General features: G+C 38.1%; 1 protein-coding gene across 1 annotated transcript in view; it reads left to right on the forward strand.

Moving 5' to 3' along the window:
- npr1a (natriuretic peptide receptor 1a) overlaps positions 1-22,434 on the forward strand; it is a 105,495-nt gene that overhangs the window by 5,635 nt on the left and 77,426 nt on the right. The window contains exon 3 of the mRNA XM_042776731.1: positions 19,107-19,294. Coding sequence (XP_042632665.1) covers positions 19,107-19,294 — 188 coding nt within the window. The remainder of the gene's footprint in view (positions 1-19,106; positions 19,295-22,434) is intronic.

Raw genomic sequence — 22,434 nt, forward strand, 5'->3', positions numbered from 1 at the left:
TAAAGCATTTAAATTGGCAGTCACTTTTGATAATTAAAATCTGGCAAACAATTTGGCTCTAAATGGCTAAGATCTATAAATGGGTAAGCATGGTGGTGTCCAGTAAGCGACCAACTATGGCAGCGATCCAACGTATCCTTGTATTGAATCAAAGACGGCGCCGGCAGCGGAGCTGTTTAGTCCATGTCATTTTTTTTATTCGGCAAAACTTAAGCCCTTTTGACATTTTGCCTGACGTATTAAAAAACATCGCCTTCCCAAGACAACTCATTATGGAGCTGCTGGACCTTCTCAGACCTGCGCTTGCCAGGCTAACGCGGCGGAATATTGCTTTGAACCCTGAAGTCCAGCTGCTTGCAGCGCTAAGGTTTTTTTTGCTACAGGGAGCTTCAGTCGAGGTCATGGGAGAGGGCTACGGCCTAAGCAAGACCTCAGTGTGGAGGTGCGTCCACATTGTCACCAACGCCCTTCTGCGCCATGCCGGGGATTTCTGATTGTAAAGTACCTTACCATCAATATAAAAGTGTATTCCATATTTTTTAGAAGTCGTTAAACCCATGTCAAGAAGCGGCACAAGTGGCACAACGGGATAAGGAGGGTGGATGATTAAAGAGGGATACCTGTTTCGTCTACCCGTCACAACATATCGTGTGAACATATTACTGACAATTTGATAATTTAATTAATAGTCTATATTTTACGGATAACTTAAACTATGTTAAAATAAATGTTACTGGAATAATTTGAGGAATGTTTTGTTTGCATAGAACGTGTTGTTTTTCTTAACGCCGTAATGCACCTTCGCGTGAAGTTGAAAATCGATTCCTGAGCAATCGATGCCCAACTTATTCAGCACCTTCACTTGGGACAGCCCCTTTGTAACGTCGGACGTAAGAGGCAGCGTGTTAAGAAGCTTCCTAAGGGACACTTCGGGGAACACACTTAGGAACATAAACAACTTTGGTAAGATGTATCTTTCGAGTCTTCTTACCCGCGCTAAGAGTGAGCGTTATCGGGAAACCGGGCCCAGAACATTCACCCTAAGATTACCCAATTGACTAGTTATTCAACATTACAGTATAATTGAGAGCTATCAATCTGAACAAATAGATGTCATATTTACTGTAGCTACCTGTGCCCTTCAGCAAGTAGGGAATATACAGAAATTTAACAAAGTTATCAAACACTACAATTTTAATTAAATATAGACGAATCCTTAAAACTATAAAAACTATTGATTTCCTCTTTTTTCTTTTGTTGTTTGATTAACAGACATCACAGCAGCTGGGTTATTAGGTTTTTTTGGCTGCTATCACTTTAGAGAAAGAGCTGCTGCTGCTGAACATGATGCGGATCTGACACACATCTCTTTGCCTATTCTGACCCACCTCAGGTCTTAAAGTCTCTACTTATAAGCTGATGAGTTGAATCAGGTGTGTTAGACAAGAGAGACAGTTTTGAAAACCACTGGATTTCAGAGACATGTTCTTAAATCTGACTCATGTATAAAATACTTACATGCAAAGAGACAGAAGCAGCAGTTGTGAGTGGGGTGGCCAACCCTAGCTCCGCCCCTGCGATAACTGCATTAAATATTTTCAACATGTTAACACTGAAAAAAATGAATCGCCAGTGTTAACGCCCTAATTTTATATATAGCACTAATATATATATATATACACACACACACACACACACACACACACACACACACACACACACACACACACACACACACACAGACATATATAGATAGAAAATTGTTTCAAAGTAAATCCTACTCCAAATTTTTTTTTTAAAGCACTATGCTATGATCTGCAATAATTCTGATTGTGTGTATTATTTAGGATGGATAGTATGCAAATATAGATGCAATCATAGCTGTGTTTACATTAATCCAGACGCAATGAATGCTTTTCCTATTTTGCAGCATTTACCCGAAAAAATAACTGCAGCTTGTCTGAATATTGACTCCATATCTGTGTGAGTAATTGCTGTCTTTCCAGAGCGATGAAAGAAGTGTGATAGTGAACGGTCTTCAGCTGGTGCGCTCTATGGTCAGACGGGGTCTAAATCTTCAGCGGCTGTGCAGGCAATTAAATGGGTTCAGAGACTGGAGGAGAGGCTTGTTAGATGTCGACCAGAACATGGCATCTTTTTAATAAGGCTCTCCATTCCTTGATCTCAGAGTCACACACAAAAATGCTCAGCTTGAATAAACAACTCATTGTTTATCTAGTATCTAGTATTTTTGTTGTTTTTGAAATAAAAGGATCCTGCTCATAAAACTGTATACACACTGAAAAAATGGTAATCTGCAAATGGTAACATCTAAATTAACTGGTTTTATTAAAATAATAATAATAATAATAATACTGCTGAATCAACCAAAATAAATTCATAACACCTAAACTACTTTATATGGGTTAAATCATATAAATATATCTTTATTTAAAGTAATAGATTATCTATTATTATTATTATATTAAAGTAATGGTGAGAAATGGGGACATACAGTATATGATATTTTGATTAAATACTAACATTTAAATATGTATATATATATATATATGTATATATATATATATATATATATATATATATATATATAAATATGTATATATATATATATATGCATTATACATAAAATAGAGTTAAATCTATAGGTAGATCAAATAATTTTCATTGTTTATATTTGTAATATTTTTGAAGACTAATTAACATTCCTGCAATGTAACTTACATTTGCAATAACAGATGTTAGCTATTTAGCACAATTCTAAAAATAAATACTCATTGTGCTCAAGATTTAGGCAAGGCAAGGCAAGTTCATTTATATAGCACCTTTCATACACAATGGTAAATCAAAGTGCTTTACATAAAATAATAGAAAATGATTATACATAAAATATAGTGCAATCAGTTCAGACATTTCACAGTGCTCATTCAAAAAATGCACAGCTAAACAAATTAGTTTTGAGTCTGCATTTAAATGTGACTAATGTTTAAGCACATCTGATCTCTGGAAGCTGATTCCAACTGCGGGTGGCAAAATAACTAAAAGCGGACTCCCCTTGTTTTGTGTGAACCCTTGGTATTTCTAACTGACTCGATCCTAATGATCTGAGTGGTCTGTTAGGTTAATATGCAGTGCACATATCTGCTATGTATTTAGGTCCTGGGCAATTGAGTGATTTATAAACGAGTAAAAGTACTTTAAAATCAATCCTATATGTAACTGGAAGTCAGTGTAAGGACCTGAGGACTGGTGTGATATGCTCAGATGTTCTGGTTCTAGTCAGAATTCTGGCAGCAACGTTCTGGATGAGCTGCAGCTGTCTAATGGTCTTCTTGGAAAGGCCGGTGAGGAGACCATTACAGTAGTCCACCCTGCTGGTGATAAAGGCATGAACAAATTTCTCCAAGTCTTGATTGGAAAGAAAACATCTAATTCTTGCAATGTTTTAGATGAAAGTATGCTGATTTAGTCACTCTTTGACATGACTACTGAAACTAAGGTCTGTCTCCAGAATCACACCAAGATTCCTGACTTGATTTTAAGTTGTTAGACCCCTAGAGTCAAGGTATGCACTCACCTTGAGAACTCCATCTTTGTTTCCAAATGCAATGACTTCAGTTTTTTCCTTGTTTAACTGAAGAAAGTTCTGGCACATCCAACTATTAATTTCATCAATGCATTGGCAGAGGGTAGAGTCAATGGGGCTGTAGTCATTTGGTGATAAGGCTAGGTAAATCTAGGTATCATCAGCATAGCTGTGATAGGCAATTTGGTTCTTTCTCATTATTTGACTTAGGGGGAGCATATACAGGCTGAACAAGAGCGGTGCAAGAATTGAGCCTTGTGGGACTCTGGGATGGGATGTCATGCATGTCATGGATGTCCACTTAGACTGATGCTCTCCTATACTCACATAATAACCTCTCCCTTCTAAGTATGAACTGAACCATTTGATTACCATACCAGAAAGCCTGACCCAGTTTTCCAGTCTCTCTTGTAGTATGCTATGATCGACAGTGTCAAATGCAGCACTGAGATCTAGTAGCACCAGCACTGATATTTTGCCAGAATCAGAATTTAAGCGAATATCATTTATTATCTTAATGAGTGCTGTCTCTTTACTGTGATGCGGTCAGAAACTAGATTGAAAATTGTCCATGTATACATTTGAGTTTATGTATTTGTTCAGCTGATTAAAGACTACCTTTTCAATAATCTTACCTATAAAATGAAGATTTGATATTGGTCTGTAGTTGTTTAATATGGTATTATCAAGCTCTTTTTCAGAAGCTGTTTAACAACTGCAGTTTTCAGGGAGTTTGGAAAAGTCCCAGAAAGAAGTGAGGCGTTCACCACTTCTAAGAGATCTGCTTCTAAACAGTTTAGCACCTTTTTGAAAAAATATGTGGGAAGTGTGTCAAGATAGCAGGTTGACGATTTAAGGTGCTGTACTATTTATTCCAAAATCTTGCTATCAATTTCTTCAAAAACACACATCGTATCTTCTTTTTGATATTGCGGTCGAATCTGACAGACCTCTGCATAACTTGGGAATGTGCTAATCGCATTCCTGATATTATTGATCTTCTCAGAAAAGAATGAAGAAAACTCATTGAATTTGCTGTCGGAGAGCATTTCACTGGCAATCTGACTTAGGGGTTTGTCAGTCTCTCAACAGCAGCAAAAAGAGTGTGAGTGTTGTTTAAGTAACTGTTTATAAAGTTTAAGAAAGTCTGTCTAGCTGTGGCTACTTTCACATTACAAGCATGAAGGCTGTCTTCATAGATGCTATAGTGAATTTCAAGTTTGTCTTCCACCACATCCGCTCAGCTTTTCTGCATTGTCTTTTCATACTCTGAACTGCTGTTGATTTTCTCCGAGCTGATTTCTGTCTGCCAGTCTTCTTGCTGACTTTCACAGGAGCAATGTCATCAATAACTCTCTGACAGAGACAGATCTGGATTCAGTGGTAGCAGAGATTAATATATCAAAGAAAATACAGAAGTGCTACGTCCTTAATAACAATGGATGATATGTTTAGACCTCTACTGATGATTAAATTTAGAGTATGTGTATAACCTAGTACTTACAATTATTATTATTATTATTTTTATTATTATTATTGGTGGCGGTGGTGGTGTGCAAAGTTTTTTTCTGTTATATTGTTAGGTGAAAATTAATTAAATCATTATTTATTATTATTAATAATAATAATTATTATTATAATATAGTGCCTTTCATATATAAAATGCGAGTCAAAGTGATTCATAGGTAAAAATATAATAATATTTAAGACAATAAATACATTAATAGCATACTGAAATAGATAAAAACAAGAAGTAACTAGATATAGTTTACAGGGTCTCCCTGAAGGAACCAGATGGGGAGCCAGATTATTGAATTTGAGTTGAGGGAGGGAGGAGCAATAGTGGAGACTTGACTAATGAAACCAGGGGGCAACAGATGAAGGCGGAAACGAGGAGATGGAGACCTAGATTGACACTGGAGGCCTGGAGGGCCAAGGTGGAACCGCAGGCTTGCTGGACCGAGGGAGAGGGAGGCCTGGCAGACCGGGGAAGAGCCGGTGGGACTGAGGACCAAGGCAAAGCTGGAAGGAAGAAGGAACCCGGCGGAGCCAGAGGGATGAGGCGCATCCAGTAGTGGAAGATCGTGGTGGAGGCAGGTCGATGACTGACCAAGATGGAGCCGGATGGACCCTGGTGGAGCTGAGGGAGCGTGGAGCCCAGTGGGAGCCAAAGAGTTGGAGGGCTGAGGTGGAGCCAGGGGGATTGTCTTGTCTAGGCAGAGCTGGAGCCCGGGATACCCGAGGCAGATCCACACCACAGAGTATAGTTAGAGGAGGAGCTAAAGGAAAACGGAGGTGGGCCAAGGAACTGGCTGTCTTCAGAAGAGGAGGTGGGAGAGGAAGGCTGGGTGGGATCTCAGGAGACACAGCAGACTTGGAGATGAGTGGAACCAGCGGGGACGAGACAAGATATTCAGCTTGTTAGTAATATCCAAATAATATTTTGTAAATATTTAAAATGTTACCCAGCCCTAGTTTCTCAGTATTTCAACACCTGTTATGTATGCCAATGTCACAGCACCGCTTTCATGACAATAGAGCGAATTTTCACAAGGATGAAGCCTTGTTGTCTTTTTTGTTGCTTTCTGAGGTCTTGAAGGAGTAATATGTTCGGAGTACAGGGGCTTGGAGGTTTGGAGCGGTCCTGGCGGGTGCTGTCAAGCCTCATTGTGAGCGTCAGTGCTTTGGCTGAGATGTAGGTGTAGAGCTAATTCAAACGGCATGCTTTTGTCCAAGAACTGGATTACATCCTGAATTTGTGCTGTTCATGCCAGTGTTTACCCCCAGAGCGCTGTTTACTAAATCAAAGCTGCGAAAGAGAGAAAATGAAAAAGAGAAATATGCCAGCATAGTATCCTGAGGGAAGTTGTGGTATTATCACCTGGTGGAAATAGATCAATCCCGTCATTGTAATCATGCACCGATGCCACTCACAAATGTGGTTTTTCTCACATTGTCACACATGATGGTATCGGAAGCTTGGTACAAATGTTTATTTCCACAGGGCAACATGGCTGGTTTTAGTGAAACAGAAAAGATAAACAGTTTCAGAAAGCATTTGCTAAGGTGTTCAAAGTGATTGCCAATGTGTTGCTAAGTGGTTGCTAGGATTTTCTGAGCCGTTGTTAGGTGGAGTCTTAATGGACCAAGTAAAACAAATGGTGTTGTGCAATTTATTTTTATTTTTTGTTTGTTTTGTCATTAGGTGAAAAGTATATAATTGAATTAGAAACCTATTATTATTATCATGTTATATAACATAACAGTAATATTAATGACATTTAATATTATTATTGTTATGTAGCACCCTACAAACATACAATAGGTAAGAATATAAAAACAATTTAGACAGCAAATAAATAAATAATATACATACGATAGATAAAAACAATAACAAGCAAAAGAAAAGGAAGATTAAAAAAGTAACTGAGCTGGCTTTAGTAAACACACTAGTAATGCTTCTAGTCTTTGAAACTGCTTTCAGAGTTTCTATTTAAGAATTACCTCAGAGATAAGCTGTGCTCTTCACAGCACTTCAGTTGGACTAACGCTTTCACAATCTCCTTGGCCACCATGATCGAACGCCACTGAACAGGAACCAGGTTGTTTCCATAGCGACAAGGAGCATCTGTCCAAATGTTCAAAAGCGAGTGGGCGTGACTAGACCTGTCACCTGTCAACTGAATCATAAGTTTTCATTTAACATGGACCAGAGCTGTAGGAAAAAAAGCTCACAGACCATACGCCCACACACCGTCCAAACAAATGGTACCACCCATCCACTCACAACAGAAATACTTCTATATGCCTCAATCCCCACACAGAAAACACACACAGTTCACTATCTAGAGGTAACAAGACAGCTGCAGCATTATCGCAACAAACAAAACCAATTTTGCTTTTATGACCAAGATTTCTTTAAGGAAACAATACAGCTTTTCCAAAAACTCATGCATGATTGCAATTTCTAGGCGCTGTATTTAAAGTGACAGAGAGCTGCCATAACACTTTTCTCCACTTTAAAGTGAAAAACATTCAGAACAAACTAGCTGCAGCATGATAAGTTTGAACTGACATTTCCAGATCTCAGCCTTAGCACTGTTATTCATAAAGATTGTGTGGCTTTCACTGCCAGCTGGAGCGCTGAGCTCATGTCAGTCATTTAGACACAGCTGCTAATGATGGCTCGGGTTGGAGGGTGCCTTTCAGCAGAATGATCCGCGCTTCACACGTTGAGGTGCAGATGCTCTCAATGGCATTCCTCAAACACGTTTTTGCATCACACATGCTGCTCTTGTATCTGATAATACATGTCTTGTATAGATTAAAGGGAGCTGTCATCATCTGCTCAACCTGATGCGTATAGATTAAAGGGAGCTGTCATCATCTGCTCAGTCTTTCATGTCATCATCTGCTCAACCTGATGCCTGATGTTGCTGCTGACTTGTTGCCTCACTGTCTTATTAGGTAATGACTTTGCAGAAAGCATTTGTGCATGAAAGTACCCCCACGAAACTGATTTCAGACAAACTTAACATAGTAGTTTAATGATTAACATCAAAACAGAAAGAGCCTTGGTGATATTATTAAAATAGAAATAGAATTGGTTTTGTTGACAAGATTATTTATTTATAGTAATAGTATACATTTTAGTGTATATTATAGATACAAGCATTGTATTCGGCTATGGTTTCACCTGTGCAAATTCAAATATGCTACCAGTGAGAAGTTTGGACATACGGTTGACAAAAATCACTGAAACTGTCCATCAGTTGCTCCCTTTGTAATTACTGAAGCTGTCAATCACATCAGTTCAGCTGGAGCTCACTGATTTCTACACTCTAGCGAAAACTCCCAACATAATCAATAAAACTGTCCACACTGCACAATGAATCTCATTAACATTGTGTTACACTTTGTTATTGTTACACTTTGTTATCATTGTGGTACACTTTGTTATTACACTTTGTTATTATTATTATCACTTTGATGTTATAAAGGGATTTACGAGAATTCAATAAGCTCATGCTAAACAATAGATCCAGCAATTTGTGTGGCGTTCACACACTCAACATACATCATATGCCTGGAGCTGCTTTCGTTTAGTAAGCACAAGCAGGGGCGTTGCACAAGATCCCGGGCCCTATGCATAGGCTGTCCTGATGGGCCCCCAGTGCCCCCCCCCACCCCCCAAAATATTATCCAGGTAAAATAAAATATATTCCAGACTTTTCAAGGGCCCTCTCTTCCTTTGGGGCCCTGGTAATCAGTACTGGTTTTACCCCCAGTCCGACGCCCCTGAGCGCAAGCTACTGTAGATTAAAGTGATTATTACGTTTTGAATATGGATATTTTTCTTCCAAAAACACATCGATTCGCCACAGGAGGCCTTTGTTCACCCCCCGGAGCCATGTGAGACACTTTTTTTTTTATGGATGGGCGGTTTTTATTTAACTTATTTTGGACTGATGCATGCAACACCTGCTGAGTGGCATTAAACAGCTTGAAAGATCAAAGACAATTTATAATAAAACTCTGGCTGGATTCGTTTGAAAGAAGAAACTCATATAAACATAGGATGCCACGGGGGTGAGTTAAACACAGCCTAATTTAAATTTTTGGGTGAACTAACACTTTAAGTCTTAAAGTGACAGCAGCCTTTTTTTTTTACCTGCTGCTGTTAATTACTGTCAATCAAAGAACAAAAGAAAAAGAAAATCACTCACTGAACTTGGAAAACTTGTAAATTTAATAAGGATTAATTTCAGTTTTATTTATAAAAAGAAAACAGTGCAGTGTTATATAACGTTTGATTTCAGTTTCTGTACCTGAACTACAGTACTTGGAACTATTGTAAATTTATTATGTTGATTTTTTTTTTTTTTGTTGTTGTTTTATTACTGACTATTTACTTGTCTTTAACTATGCTTTTAAATTAATGCTATTGCTGTTTTGTTTATTTGCTCTTATTTTATTACTGACTATTTACTTGTCTTTAACTATCAGCAGGCTTTGCTCTAAAGGGTTCAGATTCTGACCTGCCCACAAGCAAACCTCACTGAGGTCTGAAACCCCCAACACAATGGCATAGTATGTTCAATTCTAAGATCAATCAGGGATCGCAGCACCCTAAACAGTTGGAAGAGGTGGCGTGTCTTGATATTTAAAGGGAGTAGTTCCATACTCTGCCTTTGACCCTCCATGAGTGACCACTATGCTCACAACTTAAATAAAATGCTGCACTTCATCAGTTAGCTGTCCTCAATCCTTTATTTGCTCTTATTTTATTACTGACTATTTACTTGTCTTTAACTATGCTTGATTGCCCATACTGATTCTCTATCCAATTTTAACTTTGGATGCTGTCTTGTCTCAGCACAGAAGAGAAAGCATATTTCAATTATAATCGGGAATGCTGTTTGTTGGAATGCTGCACATTGCCAATAACCTGTTAACTTTTAAGTATGAGCATAAAAGGAAAACTTAGCTTAGCTTATGAAGACACATTGAGATGAATGGAGAGTGAAGTATATCCAGATGTGATGAAGATGCTTGATCTTACTGATGTCATACCCCTTAATGTAGGGAGGGCTGATCGCGACTGAATTTTTCTGAAGCCACTACCAAATCAATACTGGTCGATTCAGTGAATTGTGCGTTCAAGATTACGAAACTGAATCTGAAGTGAAATTCGTGTGGGCAACAAATACTTCATCTGTTTGAAAGCTGTCCTGTGTGAGTGTTTGTGATGAACTGTCTGTGCGACAGAACTGAAGCTGACTTAACGTGTGTTTGTGCAAATAACTGAAAGCTGACGTAACGTTTGTCTGTGCGACAGAACTGAAGGCTGATTCAATGCATTTCCTGTTCAATGAAACACTCTCAGAAAAAAGGTACAAAAGTTGTCACTGGGGCGGTACCTTTTAGGTACTAATAGGTACACTTTAGGTACTCATATGTATCTTTAAGGTACCAATATGGACTGTTTAGGTACAAAGATGTGCCTTTTGAAATGATACTGCCCCAGTGACAACTTTTGTACCTTTTTTATGAGAGTGAACTGAATGCTGATTTGACTCGAGTTGTTATAGCACGTTTCTGTGTGACAGAACTTAAGGCACCTTTTCAAAAGGCAATCATTTAGGTACTAATTTTCAAACTTTAGGTACAAATCTGGTACTAAAATGCAAGTTTTAGGGGTACAGTAAGTACAAAGGTGTACCTTTTTAAAGGGGCTCGTCTCAGTGACAGCTTTTGTTTTGTACGTTTTTTTTTGAGTGTGTTGTGTGAAATGTGTATTTTTTTTTTGTTTTTATAGATTTTATTTTTAAGTGTTTTTATTAGTGGTTTTTTTAGATTTTATTTTAGAGAGAGTTTTATATAGTGGCAAATATAAATCTAAATGTCAAAATACAGAAATTGAGTGTCCACAATAACCAATAAATTTAAACAATCTAACTAATGTAGTACCAATCCACTGTGCCGTATTAAAGAAGCTGTTATGTACCGCCTTTAAAATGATTTAAATGTAACATTTTCTACTAAAGCATTTAGTCTATTGATGTATTTAATGGAAAGCTTGAATTGAAATCCGTGGAGTCTCCATCTGTACATCCCTCATATGAATGTGAGCTTAGTTACTCTTTTGCAAAGATGGAATCAAGGCCATACTAATGATGTTTGTAGCATGCTAGTCAAGCATTGCTCAGCCGCCCACCTAGCAGGTTTAATTAACAGAGTTTCTGTTTTCCCTGAAAGCTTTAGGCTTTTCCGGTAAATGTCTTTGTGGATCATTAATTCTGACGGTCTGACACTATTCATCACAGGCAATAATGAATGACATTCCCAGGGTATTAGAGCATCAACCACCTTAAAGTCTGTGAAGAAGAGCCAGACAGTGACAAAGGCAGAATGAATATGCTCTCTAACAGTAATACTGCACTCCTCTGCTACACACTCACGTTCCAAACAGCTGGTTAAATATATCTCCTACATGCCTGGGCACGCTTGTCATAAAGCATTCTCTTTAATCAGGATCTGACACAGGACTTTATTAAGTGTATGAAAATTGACATCTCAGCTAGTGAGGGATGAGAAGCATCAGTTTGGGTCAAGTTTGCATTTTTAGTTACTCTGAATTATGGTGGGTAAGGCAGAACATTTTTTAACAAACGACGTAAACCACAGTAATGTGTGAAATAAGCATTTAGGAATTAATAATGTTAGTTAAAATCTTGGTGGACATAGTAATTTATCAGAGTATTTTTTGCCTTCAGTTTTATGAATACTGGGCATTTGGATATAATACTTGTTTGAGATGTTGCGTTTTACACTATATACAGTAGTAGTAAAAGGGATAGTTCACCAGAAAATGAACATTATTTACTCACCCTGGTGTTATTCTAAAGCCATATGACTGCCTTTCTTTTTCTAAACACAAAGAGAAATAAAAAAGCCCTGTTTGAGCATGTTTACACCATCAAGCTTTAAAAAAGAATGCAAGTATATGATAAAATGATCCCATGCAACTCAAGAGTTTGGTGAAAAACATACCGAATTGTTATTTATTACATGATGTATTTTTCTGCATGTTGAAAGATTGGGACATTAGCTAAGGAACATGCTAATGGCAATCTTTTCTAATTAATTGTGGATCAAGTCCAATGTGCAGTTCAAAATAATTGTTTTTTTTGATTGTTTGTTTGTTTTTTATGGCTGCCAATAGAGTGCTGCAGTGATAACATATCTCTGTTAGCATCTCCCTGGTTCCCTCAACAAATAATAGGACTTTCCATCGGCTTTTGGATTATTGCAGAAAAATAAGCTCTGTGACCAATAAAAGTATGATTCTTAAATGTTTTGTTCATTATGATAATCTTCACAAATTAACACAACTTGAACTACTAAATGTAAGCTATAAGTAAACTACACCACAGTCACATGACTTCAATGTCACCATCACTAAGCTTCCAACTAATATGTAATTTTTGAAGTACTAATGTGTACCTTGAAAGTACTAATATGTACCAATTATGTGTAAATAAGGTACAAAGATGTACCTTTTAGCTTTTAAGTTTTAGTTAACTACAATAACCCTGATTAGAACAGAACTTGAATGTTAGATAAAGTCATTGCTGGGCAAGGCATGTGTATTGTGTATTCTCATGGGTGGTGGGTATTGTGATTACGTTGGAGCTCAGACTGGTAAAGCTCCTTTATAATAAGGAGACTTTTAAAACGACCCTGACAATACTCCCCGAAAAATTCATCTGTCAACACTGACTTATAAATACAAGATTTGGTTAGCAGAGTTGGCATATAAAGACTTGTTTATAGCCTGGGAACACAGTTATTGTGGGGGAGGAGAGTGCTTGATGTAAAATATTGCCTTTGGATTCATATCTTTGAGTTTTTTGTTCTTGGTAAGTTTTTTTGATGCAAGGGGCCGTATACATACAGGTCCTTCTCAAAAACTTAGCATATTGTGAAAAAGTTCATTATTTTCCATAATGTAATGATAAAAATTAAACTTTCATATATTTTAGATTCATTGCACACCAACTGAAATATTTCAGGTCTTTTATTGTTTTAATACTGATGATTTTGGCATACAGCTCATAAAAAAACCCAAAATTCCTATCTCAAAAAATTTGCATATTTCATCCGACCAATAAAAGAAAAGTGTTTTTAATACAAAAAAAAAGTCAACCTTCAAATAATTATGTTCAGTTATGCACTCAATACTTGGTCGGGAATCCTTTTGCAGAAATGACTGCTTCAATGCGGCGTGGCATGGAGGCAATCAGCCTGTGGCACTGCTGAGATGTTATGGAGGCCCAGGATGCTTCGATAGCGGCCTTAAGCTCATCCAGAGTGTTGGATCTTGCGTCTCTCAACTTTCTCTTCACAATATCCCACAGATTCTCTATGGGGTTCAGGTCAGGAGAGTTGGCAGGCCAATTGAGCACAGTAATACCATGGTCAGTAAACCATTTACCAGTGGTTTTGGCACTGTGAGCAGGTGCCAGGTCGTGCTGAAAAACGAAATCTTCATCTCCATAAAGCTTTTCAGCAGATGGAAGCATGAAGTGCTCCAAAATCTCCTGGTAGCTAGCTGCATTGACCCCTGCCCTTGATAAAACACAGTGGACCAACACCAGCAGCTGACATGGCACCCCAGACCATCACTGACTGTGGGTACTTGACACTGGACTTCAGGCATTTTGGCATTTCCTTCTCCCCAGTCTTCCTCCAGACTCTGGCACCTTGATTTCCGAATGACATGCAAAAATTTGCTTTCATCCGAAAAAAAAGTACTTTGGACCACTGAGCAACAGTCCAGTGCTGCTTCTCTGTAGCCCAGGTCAGGCGCTTCTGCCGCTGTTTCTGGTTCAAAAGCACACGCCTGTGCACGGTGGCTCTGGATGTTTCTACTCCAGACTCAGTCCACTGCTTCCGCAGGTCCCCCAAGGTCTGGAATCGGTCCTTCTCCACAATCTTCCTCAGGGTCCGGTCACCTCTTCTTGTTGTGCAGCGTTTTTTTTGCCACACTTTTTCCTTCCCACAGACTTCCCACTGAGGTGCCTTGATACAGCACTCTGGGAACAGCCTATTCGTTCAGAAATTTCTTTCTGTGTCTTACCCTCTCGCTTGAGGGTAACAATGATGGCATTCTGGACAGCAGTCAGGTCGGCAGTCTTACCCATGATTGCGGTTTTGAGTAATGAACCAGGCTGGGAGTTTTTAAAAGCTTCAGGAATCTTTTGCAGGTGTTTAGAGTTAATTAGTTGATTCAGATGATTAGGTTAATAGCTCGTTTAGAGAACCTTTTCATGACAGGCTAATAATTTGAGATAGGAATTTTGGGTTTTTCATGAGCTGTATGCCAAAATCATCAGTATTAAAACAATAAAAGACCTGAATGGTTTTCAGTTGGTGTGCAATGAATCTAAAATATATGAAAGTTTAATTTTTATCATTACATTATGGAAAATAATGAACTTTTTCACAATATGCTAATTTTTTGAGAAGGACCTGTACACAAAGTAAGATAATTCTGACAGACATGCCATATATATATGGCATGTCTGTCAGAATTACATAATCATTTTACCTCTGGCAAGTCGCCTGAGGTATTTTCAGTTTGATTTTATCTGACTACAGGAGAATAAACTTGTAGTGACTCAGTGACTCAGTATGACGAGAAAACAGCGACAGCGTGAAATGAAAAAATGAAGAACTCCGAGCAAAACAATGAGAGGTAATTTTTATGTCAGTCATGCCGTAAACTATTCCCAGCCCTGTCTTCTTGCATTAAATATGAAGGAAAAACAGAACTATATCAAACAGTTTCCAGCAGAAACTGCTGTGCCAATGATGTTTAAGGGCACATAAAAAGGGAGTTTACATGATTGCCAGCACTGGCTAAATTGCTTTTTGTCAGAATAGTGTACTAGCATATGTATTTCTGCAGTATGAACGCTGCTGTTCAAATGTTTGTGGTCGGTAAGATTTTTTAAATTTTTGTAAAGTCTCTTTTGCTCATAAGGCTGCATTTATAAGATACAGTAAAAACAGTAATATTGTGATTTAATTTTACTATTTAAAATAACTATTTTCTGTTTGAATATGTGTTAAAATGCAATTTATTTCTGTGATGCAAAGCTGAATTTTCAGCATCATTACTCCCGTCTCCAGTGTCACATGATCCCTCAGAAATCATTCTAATATGCTGAAACATTGCTTCTTATTTTCAATGCTGAAAACAGTTGTGCTGCTTCATATTTTTGTGGAAAAATAGTGTATGGATGAAATAACTTCCGCTGTACATTTGCCATATTACTTTTGCAAATATATGTAACGCAGATCTGGACTGACGAAGAAAAAAAAAAGAATACAGTTTTACGGCCCAGTTGGATTAAAAATGTGATTAAAAATAATGCTTTAGGTGCCTTTTTGAAACATTTATCATTGGGTAATGCATATTGTTTCACATACTGTTATTAGTAAATACAGTGTAGCGTGTAGTAGGCAGTGATCGGTTTCATTTTCAGTACTGACTGAGCCTGAGTCAACAATTAAACTGGATTTTCACCAGGGCATTGCCATTAGGGAAATTACATCAGAATAGCTTCTAGCCCTGAATGCATTTGACTGAGCTGTGATTCTGATTGCCTGTTGATTAGTGGAATGAGGAGTGGAGATTTCTCTTAATTAATTTGTCACCCGGTGATTATGATCACATAAACACAAGATGACACAAAGTGAGATAATATTTACCACTAACAAGCCAAATTCCCTGAAAATCCTCGCAAAAAAAATAGCTCAGTTCCAAAACCTAGTAGGCTATATTGCCGTCTTCTATATATAGTACAGCTGCAAGTACATCAGACCATAGCCTATGTGAATGTACTCACTGTCAGGCCATCCAAGATGTAGATGAGTTTGTTTCTTCATCTGAACAGATTTGGAGAAATTTAGCATTACATCACTAGCTCATCAGTGAATCCTCTGCAGTGAATGGGTGCCCAAACAGCTGATCCACTGATTGACGGCACCCATTCACTGCAGAGGGTCCACTGGTGAGCAAGTGATGTAATACTAAATTTCTCCAAATCTGTTCCCATGAAGAAACAAACTCACCTATATCTTAGATAGCTAAAGGTGAGTAAATTTTCCACAAAATGTTCATTTTTGGGGAAACTATTCCTTTAATATTTCATTCCATGACCCTCACAAAAACAGACCAATTATTAAAGAATTCATGTGGTGAGAGAGTCATGTTGTTAGGAAAGAAAGAAGTCTGTTTAATATAAAGGGAACAAAAGAACATTGAACCTAAAAGTAAAGGAGACAGAAGCTATGTAGTGGCATCACAGAATTCTTTTCAAAGAGATGAGTGTTTTAAAACTTGGAAAAGAGTCACTGTTTCCTGGAATTAGCATGAGATGGCCACTGTTAAAATCATTAATGCAAACCACCTCATAGATTTTAAGTAAAGAGTCCACACTTCAGCTATACTCATAGTGCATGAGTACTTCTGTAGAGCTCTCATGTAGGTTATTTTGTTCCATTCTTCGTTTAATTCCATATGCGTGGAGAAGACCAGACTGTTATTGGGCCAGTTATAGAGGATAATGACATATGGTTATTCCCAGGGCATCATATATGAAGAGCTTGTGTGTGGTCCTTTTTGGAAATCTTTTCATCCAAAATAACGAGCACTCTAACATCTGTCACTGTTATTTAAGTCTCACCTGCTGTGAATCTCTCACAGCAGTGCTGATGCTGCACACCTGAGAAACACGGGTGCTTTTTGTTGTTGTTGTGGTATGTAATTAAGTTTTATGACATCTGCAAACATCTGTGAGTTTGGACATAAATCAGTTTGGTTCACTTAAGTATCAAAGTCTTTTTCCGAACTCCATAGCAACAGATATGGCACTTTATCTTCTGTCACCGGGAGTTCCTCCATGATCAATTATTTATGAAATTACTGCACAATAACAGAGTCTTTCAAAGCTTTCAACAGGGGATAGAAAGAAACCTAGATAGAAGTGAAGCACATGACTCCCAGTCTGCACTGCGTCATTTTCCTGACATATGCTGCACTTCAGTGGCGAAGAGTCAAATATATACCTGCCATCCAATGCCTCATGCACTGCATTAACCTCAAATATTCTGTGGAAATGTGAATAAAAGCAGCAAAAATATATTGTTAACATCAAGGTCAAAATACTTTTATTTCAGAATGAGATACAGAGACAACTGTAAAGACCCGTTATAAAGATAACTATAACCATAATTATATTAGTTTCCAGACCAGTGCACATTATTGTACAGGCCTTAAGGCTTTGTGGCACTATTAAAACACTGTTTTGTTTGTCCGAGTATCACAAACAAAATTCTAGTTTCTGTTTCCAGTTCCTAATTCTGTTTGTGCGACCAATGGCAGATGGAAGTGTTCAAGAAACCTGAAAACAATTATTGCACTTCGCTTTAGTGACGCCATTGCTGCAAAAACATGTTAGCTTTAAAAGAAAAATGTCATGTTGCCCTATTTTTGTTGGTCACTTGCAAACAATCCTTATGTACTTATAGAGACCTCTTACCTTTAGAAAAACCCACATATTATTAACTGTCAAAAAAAAAAAAAAAAAAAAAAACCTTGCAATAAACCTCGGAACATGTAGTTCTTTGTAAAATTAGCATGACAGCTGTTCTTGAAACAACATCTTTTGTTGGTCCTGAAACTATTTTGAGACAATAATAGCCCATAGCCTGTTGCTGAATCACAGGGAAGTGATCTGCTGATATGAATGTTGTTCATTCCATCCCTTAAACTTACTGCTGCCTGCAAGTCCTCCTAGGAAGCAACTGCTTAGCAGTTTAGAAGTTGTAATTATAAAATGTTTTGATTTTGGTTGAAAAGAAAAATTAAAGTGTTGTGCTAATTCATGTCTTATTTGTTTTTCACTTATGACAAAAAACAAAAGCTTCATTAGGGACCTCACTCAGTAAAACAAGAACAAAACAAATCCTTGAGTAAATTGTGAATATGACGATTCATAAAAATATTTTTAAATGATATGTGGTGCAAAATAATGTGCACTTGCTCTCAACCATGTGCAAATAATGCATAAATATTGCATTCTGTGTCCTTTTAGACACTGCAGCTTGATAACACAGTAAAATAATATATAATAACAAATTAATTAGTTGAATGTGAATTTAATTGATACATGAAAATTATTGAAAACATTATAAACTATTATTACTATTATTAAACTATTAAACGTATTATAGATTGCAGTTATTCTGAGAACCACTAGTATTTGTCTGTGAGTTTAACATTTTAATTTAATAATTTTTGACATGTTGCCAAATATTTTCTCTTTATGCAATATAGTGGAGCCAAAGCTAATAAGGGAGTTCAGAAGATCCCACAGCATTCCTGTACATGCATGATTGGATATCATTAATATACACATTTAATTATCAACTCTGAGGTCATGTAATTCTCATGCAGCCATTACCTAAATGAGTACATTTTTTTCTATTTTTCCAGAATTTTTTTTCTTTTCCTCTTCAACAAATTGCATACAAACTCAAGAATTCTAACATTTTAGCATTCTTGACCAAATAAATGAATTTTAAAATAACTAATCAATTTCCTTCTGAATTAATTCACAAATTAAGAGCAGAAAATCCCACACTGTACTACTTGGGAAGCACAACAGTATCCTCATGTGCAATACTTAATTTCGGCTCTTGGAGTGAGTTTCAGCTCGTCAGCTGTTAATAACTTCCATCCTAATTGCAAATTAAAGTGTCAGACTTTCAGGTGCTTTGGCATTTGCAGTACAAACCAAAGATCATTTGCCACACAAGCACATTCCATTGTAGTAATAAGCGGGTCTGAATTCTCATTAAGTCTGAACTTTTTTTCCTCAATGAGTATCCTTTAGGCAGATAATTGAGTTTCCCTATCTTGTGTTTGCAGTGGTGTATGTCTGCTGCAAGTGGGAGACGTTTCGCAAGCTGATGGTGGAGTTCTTGAGGTTGGGTCTTCCTCAGGAGGAGTACGCCTTCTTCTTCATTGATCTGTTTGGATACAGTCTGCAGAGCCACCCTGCCAAACCATGGGCACGTGGAGATGCTGATGACAATGTGGCCAAGGAGGCGTTTAAAGTGAGTTTGATGCACATGCCCATGAAAAAAAAAATAGAAAATTAATAAAAATAAATAAAAGCAGCTGTGGTTGCCAGAACTTTACAGTAAAAGCTATGGTAGCAACATTTTAGGTTTTATGAATTTAACTAAAGGGGTCATATGATGCAATTTCAAGTTTCCTTTCTCTTTGGGGTGTTACAAGCTGTTTGTGAATAGATAAGATTCCTAAAGTTCTAAAGACTTAAGTCACAAACCAAGAGATATTCTTTATAAAAGTTAAGACTCATCCACACCCTCCTAAAACGCCTCGTTTATAAAATGTCTTGTTTGTCTACATCACTATGTGGGAAGATTTGCATAACACCGGCCAAATGTTCATGCAAAGAAAGAAGGCATAACTTTGATTCTCACTGTAGTACTGTTGCTACCGCCATGTTGTGGAGACGCTGTGTGTTTCATTGTGAAAGCAAAACTACTTTGTTTGGTCTTCCAAAAGAGGATACAACTAGAAATCAGTGGTTAAGTTGTATTTACAGCACTTTTCCAGAACAGTTCAACCCAAATGTTCAGATATGTGTAGCACATTTTACGAAGGACTGTTTCCTGAACCTGGGAGAGTAGCCTAAAGTGCCAGCTGTGTACAAAGGCTGTTTATATAAAGTGGGGAAATTCCAACTTTGCAAGGACAGTCTGGCGCTTCTGACTCACAGCCTGTAAGTACATTTTCATATTTAAAGAATTTGCCACTGACAATTCAAAAGTGAGTTTTGAGCAGTGTAGAGTAGCCCTTGTTGTTTGTCGTTACTCCTATCACAAATGCAGAAATGGTTTTAAGTTTACGCGGTGCAATGCAACGCAACAAAGACAGTACAACTCATTATAATCCATAATTATGTCCCCACTGGATGCAGTAGGACCAAATTCAAAGTTCATCATAAGTAGCTTTTCCAAAAGCTGAGGTAAATACTAATAAATAGATGAACAGTGACGCCGAAGATCCAGGCGGCCCGAGATGTAGGTGGGGAAATAAGAGTCCAGAGCAACCGAGGAAGTAGGCGGAGTTGAAGGGGTGGAGGGCGGAGAGCAGAGGCGTGGTGAAGTTCAACCCAGGTGGAGCTGCCTGACCGTGGGAGCCCGGCAAGGCCGAATGGCTGATGGTCCACGCCAGAATCGAGGGTGGGTGGTGCCCAGGAGTCAGGACGGCGGGACAAGGTGGAATGGAGCCATCCGAGGCTGGAGCCGGAGCCACGAGCTCCTCAGGTCCAGGAGACAAAGTCTCCCAGCAGGCTTGAGAACCCCACCACTGAGAGAAGGTGAAATAGAGGAACTGACGAGGGATGGAGAGGACTGGACAGCAGGAATTGCTGAGAGCTGAGGAGACTGAAGAAATGCACAAAATACAAACATAAATCCATTCCACCTTGTCCTGCCATCCTGACTCCTGGGCTCCTCCCACCCTCGATTCTGGTGTGGACCATCAGCCATTCGTGTGCTAAACCCAGCTATAATATCCCCTATTGACTCTATTTCACATACCTGTAAGGATTTTTTTAACTTTTTTATAAGAAAAGCTGGTCACAGTATGGAAACTGCTTTGGTAAAAGTTGTGAACAATTACTGATGGCAGTTGACTCTGGGTTGGGGGTTGTTTTAATTATGCTACATCTCAGTGCCGCATTCAACACTGTTGATCATTCAAACCTTTTAAAATGTTTGGAGTGTGATGTAGGCATCAAAGAACAGCTTTAAAATGGTTTCACTCATATCTGCATGATAGAAATTTTTTTGTTAATTTTGCAAATACTTCATCTTCTGTTGCTCCTTTAAAATATGGTCTTCCTCAAGGTTCTATTCTGGGCCCTACATTATTTTCATTGTACATGTGCCCACTTGGATCTATATGTCGTCGTTATGACATTTCCTATCATATGTATGCTGATGACACTCAGATATATTTACAACTTAAAGTCGGGAACGAGCTCTCGATACAGTTCCTGCTACTCTGTCTGGAAGAGGTCAAAATTTGGTTGTCTAAAACTTTTCTTCAGCTAAATGAAAAAAAAATCTGAGTTAATTATTTTTGGTCCACCAAAATTTAAAAAGAGATGATTTCCAGTACTATTGCTCCTTTAGAATTAACTAGAAAAAAACAGTGTAAGAAACCTGGGTATCATAATTGACTCAACTCGCAGCTTTGACAATCAGATAAAGTCTTTAGTAAAAACTAGTTTTTACCAACTTAGAATGATCTCCAGGTTAAAACCCATTCTTAGTTTTAAAGATTTGGAGACCATTGTGCATGCATTTAATACCTCGAGAGTGGATTACTGCAATTCTCTTTAAGTTGGGATCTGTCAGCGACAACTATCTCGTCTGCAAATGATACAGAATGCTGCTGCCAGGCTTTTGACAGGCACGAAAAAAAAAGGATCATATTACTCCAGTATTATCTTCTCTCCATTGGCTACCAGTTCAGTACAGGATTGATTTTAAGATTTTATTGATGGTTTTTAAAGCACTTCATAACATGTCCAAGTTATATCACCAATCTTTTAGAGTACCATACATCGGCTAGGACACTGAGACCAGCAGATAAACTGTTACTGGCAGTTCCTTGCTCCAAAAAAAAAAAAAAGTCTTAAGGTGATAGAGCATTTATGGTTGTGGCTTCCAAACTGTGGAATAGTCTTCCACTTCATATTCGGCAGGCTCCATCCTTAGAAGTTTTTAAGTCGCAGTTGAAAGGAAAGAGCTTCGTAGAGACCTTTCATAGAGGAACGACCCCAATGTGTAAAGATTAGGGTTGGGTACCGAAGACCTGTGCCAATATGGCACCGGTACCTATGTAACCAGTATGAACCGAACCGAATCAGAACGCAGATTTCTGTGCCTCATTTCGGTGCCTCTTAAATGCCTGAGCGATCGATTGAAATATTTGTCTTGGTTCTCCAAAATGTACGCAAGAAGCATGGGTGTCGCTGGCTTTTTTAATGGGGCTATAGCTCCATAAACTGCACACAAATTCGCGATCGCCTCAGAGTCAGTCCCCTTAAATTTCATATGAAAACGGCGGCAGACTGGTCTCCTCCCCGTCTTTCAGTGCACTCTTCAATCGGCAGACCGCAGCAGAGCAGCACGAGCGGACTCGAACAGAAACA

This window comes from Cyprinus carpio, chromosome A19, assembly GCF_018340385.1.
Source record: "Cyprinus carpio isolate SPL01 chromosome A19, ASM1834038v1, whole genome shotgun sequence".
Taxonomy (NCBI): Eukaryota; Metazoa; Chordata; class Actinopteri; order Cypriniformes; family Cyprinidae; genus Cyprinus; species Cyprinus carpio.